At 38.9% G+C, this 7349-nt stretch overlaps 1 protein-coding gene across 3 annotated transcripts in view; it reads right to left on the bottom strand.

Moving 5' to 3' along the window:
* Positions 1-1512: 1512 nt before the first annotated feature.
* Positions 1513-7349, bottom strand: part of PNPT1 (polyribonucleotide nucleotidyltransferase 1) — a 58534-nt gene continuing 52697 nt past the window's right edge. For 2 of the 3 annotated variants that reach the window (XM_015112399.3, XM_015112401.3), the window contains exons 26-28: positions 6903-6981; positions 3136-3183; positions 1513-1975 (exon numbers count right to left, since the gene is read on the bottom strand). In XM_015112399.3, the coding sequence (XP_014967885.1) occupies positions 1820-1975; positions 3136-3183; positions 6903-6981 (283 nt within the window). In that variant the 3' untranslated portion in view covers positions 1513-1819. The remainder of the gene's footprint in view (positions 1976-3135; positions 3184-6902; positions 6982-7349) is intronic. The other variant, XM_028831652.2, reaches the window with a different exon arrangement.

The following is a 7349-nucleotide window of genomic DNA, read 5'->3' as shown; positions in this document are numbered from 1 at the left end:
TTGGTCTTGAATTCCTGACCTGAGGTAATCCACCCGCCTCGGCCTCCCAAAGTGTTGGAATTACAGGCATGAGCCACCGTGCCCGGCATTTTTTTTTTTCTTTTTTTGAGATTGAGTTTCACTTTTTTTGCCCAGGCTGGAGTGCAGTGGTGTGATCTCAGCTCACTACAACCTCCGCCTCCCAGGTTCAAGAGATTCTCCTGCCTCAGCCTCCTGAGTAGGTGGGATTACAGGCACCTGCCACCACACCTAGCTAATTTTTGTATTTTTAGTAGAGACGGGGTTTCGCCATGTTGGCCATTGTGGTCTCGAACTCCTGACCTCAGGTGATCTACTCGCCTTGGCCTCCCAAAGTGTTGGGATTACAGGTGTGAGCCACCACGTCTGGCCAGATTTACCTACATTTTTGTGAGATTTAAAATTTTTTTAGAGATAGAGTCCTACTATGTTGCCCAGGCTGGAGTACAGTAGCTATTCACAGGTATGATTGTTGCACACTAAAGTGTTGAACTTCTGGGCTCTAGTGATCTTCCCACCTCAGCCTTCCAAGTAGCTGGGACTACAGGCACATACCACTGAATCTGGTGTATTTTTATAAGATTTTAAAAAGGATTACACATTCTAAATTATGACATCCACATACCATTTACTTTTGTGTGGAATTATAAGGTGATATTTTAAATGATGGGAATGAACAACTTGACATGTGTATCAGTAACCTCTAAACATCTATTTCAAACACCTATTAACCGAAAGTCATGATCCTCCAGTTCTTATACTAAGAACTTCCATACATTAGAGCAATATACATATTCAAAGTGACCTAGTTCAATTTGACAAGTAAATTATTTATTTATTTATTTATTATTATTTTTTGAGACGAAGTTTTGCTCTTGTTGCCCAAGTTGGAGTGCAATGGCGTGATCTCCGCTCACTGCAACCTCCACCCCCTCGGTTCAAGGGATTCTCCTGCCTCAGCCTCCTGAGTAGCTGGGATTACAGGTGTGCGCCACCATACCCGGCTAATCTTTGCATTTTTAGTAGAGACGGGGTTTCACTGTGTTAGCCAGGATGGTCTCGATCTCCTGACCTCATGATCTGCCCGCCTCGGCCTCCCAAAGTACTGGGATTACAGGCATAAACTACCACGCCCGGCCAATAATTTTTCTATGTTTACGTAAATTTGAAAAATATACTTCATTACTACCACATTCATCCTAGTTAGAATCTCATATTTATTCCACTATGTTCATGATTTAGTAACTAGTTTGAAAGGCATCATATTATTCAAAGTGTATCAGATTAGCTCCCTCAACTCACTATATCTAGTAACTGTTCTGATGAAATAGGCACTGGCTTTGAATATGGCCTGTTCCAATTTGTGAATCATTGCAGGCAAGTAAAGTTGTTACGCAAAGAGGTGAGCCGTAGGATGATTGAGTGTAAACTATCACTATTGTATATAAAGAAGAAAAATAAGATGTAGGAAGAGATCTGTTAGAATAACATATATGACATATTCTAAGTTTTTCATATATTTCAGAATTATAGAAACAAAAGTATGTAATCTTTTCTAAGATATATAAATGACTTACTTTTAACAATAAATATTTTTTGATTTATAATGTAAATAAGATTAAACGAATATGGCTTACTCTTGAATTTAAAAAATGGCACGTGTAAATGAGCATTTTAGTACAAATAATTAGAATGTATTTATATTACATATAAATCTACACAATGGAAGATACTACTAAAATGTTGCTCTACAGCACATCACCCTAGGCAAAATAGAATTCTAGAATTCTCTTTAAAAAAATCACTGAGAATTAGATGATGACTGTGAAATAGCTTCTCCCATTACAATACTATTTCTGTCATTCAAAGTTCTGACCACAGTTGTAGCTGGCGACTGAAGCACTTTACGAGAAAGTCTCATTCTTCCATCGGCTGGATCACGTCCAAAGTATTTCACCTGTGTTAAAGAAACAGATCTTCCTTTAAAGTTACAGCACATTGAGTGACATCTAAATAGACATTTACATTTACATGGTCCAAATAAGGCAATGATTGTTTTCACTTGTTCACTGAAAGCATAGTTCAGTGCTAAGTGGAGGTATACACTTAATATATATAAGTAGTCATTATAAAAAAAGAAAAGACACGGGGCAGTTAGTTGTTCAACTATGATCTGTCACTGAATTCATCTGTGCCTTTTTATTCTCACCAGGCCAAGTCCTTATACTGGGGGAACAGTCACAGACATAGTGAATGATTCTAGACAAGGGCTTTGTGAGCCTAATTGTGTTATTATACTATACAGGATTATACTTAGGTCATTTTGATTTTCACTACTGCTCAAAGGACCGTCACATTAGTATTTATTTGGCTTCACCTTGGAAAATGAAAGCCAGGGGGGAATGCAGAAGGTTTAAAGTTCCTTCTGATATGAAAACAACAACAACAACAACAAAGAAACCAAAAAATCAACCTTATACAGAGATATTATATCTTAGCACTCATCCTCCCCTGGAGGCTACTTGGACAGTAAGACCACAGATTGGGAATAAACCAGAAGCCTCAGTTACTCAGGTCATAGGTATTAGGCATAAGTGAAAGAGAATGTAGTGGAGCCAGAAAAAACAGACTGGCAATGACTTCTTTCATCCACCCATAAAGGACGACAAAGAAAGGGCCAATTTTGTTATACGAATTCTAGGCCTGAATAACATGGCTCTTACCAAGCTCAAAAACTTGAAGTTTTAAGTAGTGGAGAAACAAAGTCTCACCTCCTCAAAGATGACATTCAAGGATTTCAACAAGTTATCTTATCAGAGTTCTTATGTCAGTCTCCAAATCATGGAGTCTGCACAGCTAACACTGACATGCTCATGTATTTTTTAAATGAACTAAGGGTGACTACCATTTTGGCCAAGCTGCAATCTCCTTCAGGGAAAGAATTGTGTCTTAAATCCTTAATGAGTCTGTTCAAGCAGCTCTAAGATTAAAAATGAAGTACTGCATATAAATAAAAAACATCATAGATGGTGACTCTTCTTTCAACTTTTTGCAAAAAATAATGGAAGCTTCAAGAACAATTTACAACTTTAAGGCTAAAAGGTGGAATACAAGTACCTGAATTTCTTGGCCAACTTCTAATCCTAGGGCAGTAGGATGTTTAATCTGGAAAAAAAAACCATGCCAATCTATTAGTTGTGCATAATTACGTAGTTCAACGGAGGTACACATTTTTTTCTCAAGCTTTATTCATTTTTCTGATTAAACAAATCAGTTAGCAGCCGGGTGTGGTGGCTCACGTCTGTAATCCCAGCACTTTGGGAGGCCGAGGCAGGCGGATCAGGAGGTCAGGGGATTGAGACCATACTGGTTAACACGGTGAAACTCCGTCTCTACTAAAAACACAAAAAAATTAGCCGGGCGTGGTGGCGGGCGCCTGTAGTCCCAACTACTCAGGAGGCTGAGGCAGGAGAATGGCCTGAACCCAGGAGGCAGAGCTTGCAGTGAACCGAGATTGCGCCACTGCACTCTAGCCTGGGTGACAAAGCAAGACTCCGTCTCAAAAAAAAAAAAAAAAAAAAAAAAAAAAAATCAGTTAGCCAGGCATGGTGGCTCATGGCTGTAATCCCAGCACTTTGGGAGGCTGGGGCGGGCAGATCACTTGAGCTCAGGAGTTTGAAACCAGTCTGACCAACATGGTGAAACCCTATCTCTACTAAAAATACAAAAACTAGCTGGGTGCGGTGGCACACACCTGTACTCCCAGCTACTCGGGAGGCTGAGGCAGGAGAATTGCCTGAATCTGGGAGGCAGAGGTTGCAGTGAGCTGAGATTGTGCCACTGCATTCCAGCCTGGGCAACAGAGTGAGACTCTGTCTTAAAAAAAAAAATCAGTTAATTATAAGGATTTAAAATATAGATGTATTAAGAACATAAAAATTATCCAAAACAGGCTGGGTACAGTGGCTCACACCTGTAGTCCTAGAACTTTGGGAGGCCGAGGTGGAAGGACTGCTTAAACCAGACTGGGCAACATGAAGAAACCCCATCTCTACAAAAAATCCAAAAAAATTAGCCGGGTGTAGTGGCTTGTGCCTAGGGTCCCAGCCCCTCCAGAGGCTAAGGTGGGAGAATCACTTGAGCCTGGGAGGCTGAGGCTGTAGTAAGCTGTGATCGTGCCACTATACTCTAGCCTGGGTGATAGAGCAAGACCCTGTCTCAAAAACCTCTCAAGTTGTAGATAACTACTGCTAACATTCCAATGAGTATCCCTTCAGATGTCTATTTAGTGTATGTGTAATGCATTTATAAAAATGGACCCGCTGTGCTTATTGTATATCTTAAGGACATCTTTTTTTTTTTTCAGATGGAGTCTCGCTCTGTCATCCTGGCTGCAGTGCCGTGGCATGATCTCTGCTCACTGCAACCTCCTCCTCCCAGGTTCAAGTTTCTCCTGCCTCAGCCTCCCAAGTAGCTGGGATTACAGGTGCACGCCACCATGCCCAGCTAATTTTTTGTATGTTTAGTAGAGATGGGGGTTTGCCATGTTGGTCAGGCTGGTCTCAAACTCCTGACCTAAAGTGATCTGTCCACCTCAGCCTCCCAAAGTGCTGGGCTTACAGGCGTGAGCCACTGCGCCCGGCCCAAAAGCATCTTTTCATATCAGTAAACTAAGCATTACTGTTAAGTTTCAAACTATATAGTTTATTTAAACAATCACCTAAAGACAATAATTTGTTTTAAATTCCAGTGTTGCAAATGTTAATGACTGATGAATATAGGAGAAATATATGAGGGTTTAGTGTATTATTCTTTCAACTTTTTTGTACATTAAAAACTTTTCAAAATAAAAAGGTGAAAAAAAAAATAAGCTGTAGTGTAGCACAGATCATGGATTCACCTACTCTAATTATCCTCTCCAAACAAAATCCTACAATGTCTAGGTCCATAGACATTTACCAAACACCTTCTAAAAAGTTTGTCCCAATTCACACCTCCATCAACAGTGTAAAAAAAGGCCATCTTTTCTCTTCTACACACTGAGAATTTTAAACTATCTGAAAGTTAAAACTGATATATTAATTTCGTTGGCATTTCAAAAATTGCTGTTGATATTAAACATCTTGGTTGGCTTTTTATAAAAATCATTTGTTCATGTTCTTATTTTTCTATTGATACTCATCATTCTTACTGATTTATAAAAGCCCTTTGTAAATTAAGCTTCTGTCCTATGTTATAAGCATTTTTCCTTTAGATTGCTGATTATCTCTTAACCTTATTGAAATTTTTGCCATATAATTAAAAAATTATGGGGTCAAATTTTATAAATTTATTTACTTTTTTGGCTTTGATATCATGTTGAGGAGTTCTCCAGTACTAATTTTATTAAAATACCCAATTTTCTTCTAGTAAATCCTCCTGCCCCAACAAGATTATCTTTTCCCACCACCTTTTTTAAAAGCACATTTAGCTCTTTGATCCAGACAGGATTTTGGTATAAAAATGAGTAGAGATCCTGTTTTAAGATAACCAGCTGTACCAATGTAATTTATTAAATAATCTTTATTCACTGACTATAATATAACTTCTAGCATATATTATAATCCCGTGTATATTATTTCTGGTCTTCGTTTTCTTGTTGAATGGATTACCTATTTCTGGGTGGGTAATATACTGTTTTACTGTCTATGGCTTTATAATAGACAAGAATATATATACTATAGTATATATAGTATATACTATAGTATATATACTAAATATACTATATACTATAGTATATATACTAAATATACTATATATTTTAATATATGGTACAACAGACCCCCCCCCCTTTTTTTTTTTTTTGAGACAGAGTCTCACTCTGTCGCCAGGCTAGAGTGCAGTGGCACAACCTCGGCTCACTGCATCCTCTGCCTCCTGGGTTCAAGCGATTCTCCTTCCTCAGCCTCCCGAGTAGTTGGGACTGCAGGTGCACGCCACCATGCCCAGCTAATTTTTGTATTTTTAGTAGAGACTGGGTTTCACCATGTTGGTCAGGATGGTCGCCATCTCTTGACCTTGTGATCCACCCACCTTGGCCTTCAAAGTGCTGGGATTACAGGCGTGAGCCACCACACCTGGCCAACAGACACTCTTATTACTCCCCTGATCCCACTGTTTCCTAGAGTTGTCTTAGAGTTTTTATTTACTGGATGTATGAACTACAACAAAGATTACATTTCAAAATATTCCGAGAATTATCTAGTCATAATTGGTTGGTCAGTAGAAAATTGGGAAAACAGCTATACGTAGGTATTTTTAGTAACTGCTAGCTCTAGATGCTGTTCTCCTTCAAAACCGTCAGTGTTTATTTTCCATCATGGAAAGAAAAATATTTGGTGTTTATTTATTTATTTACTTATTTTATTTATTTCTTTTTTTTTTTGAGACGGAGTCTCGCTCTGTTGCCCAGGCTGGAGCGCAGTGGCACGATCTCCACTCACTACAACCTCCGCCTCCCAGGTTCAAACAATTATCTGCCTCAGCCTCCCAAGTAGCTGGGATTACAGGTGCCCACCACCATGCCCAGCTGGGTTTTGTATTTTTAGTAGAGAAGGGGTTTCACCATCTTGGCCAGGCTGGTCTTGAACTCCTGACCTCGTGATCCACCCACCTCGGCCTCCCAAAGTGCTGGGATTACAGACGTGAGTCACTCTACCCAGCGAATTTTTATTTATGCTAAACAATGTAAAACTTTTTGCCAGCAGCATCTCTGCCACTTTTGTTTTCTCTGTTTAGGCTAGTAGTAGGCAAAGTGTATAATTCTTACCAACCTAGGTAATTTCAATACGGTATTTTAAGGTGTTTTAAGGAAGTCATAAAAATAGTAACATCTGTCTTTTTACCTTTCGTTGATCAAGTTGTGTGTTATGAAGCAGTACTGCAGTCATATTTGGATATAATTTTACCATTACACCAGTATCTCTACAAAAAATAAATAATAAGCCTGGTTAAACCAGTAAGTACCTGTATATCCATTGACAAATAAAACATTATGTTTTCATAAGAGGAAAAAGTAAAAAACAAAAAGAAACCCATTCTATCACGTTTTTAGAACTATAAAAAGTATACTTTTCAACTGAAAATATGCCCTATAAATAAATATGTGTGAATCAAAGAATGAAGAAAAGATAAAGAAAAAACACGCAATAAAAAAGCTTTTAGAGCCAGGCACGGTGGCTCACACCTGTAATCCCAGCACTTTGGGAGGCCAATGCGGGCAGATCACGAGGTCAGGAGATCAAAACCATCCTGGCCAACATGGTGAAACCCCCTCTCTACTAAAAATACAA

Source organism: Macaca mulatta, chromosome 13 (assembly GCF_049350105.2).
Source record: "Macaca mulatta isolate MMU2019108-1 chromosome 13, T2T-MMU8v2.0, whole genome shotgun sequence".
Classification (NCBI taxonomy): Eukaryota; Metazoa; Chordata; class Mammalia; order Primates; family Cercopithecidae; genus Macaca; species Macaca mulatta.
The sequence above is the reverse complement of the archived record's forward strand: the minus strand, read 5'-3'. Positions and strand labels throughout refer to the sequence as shown.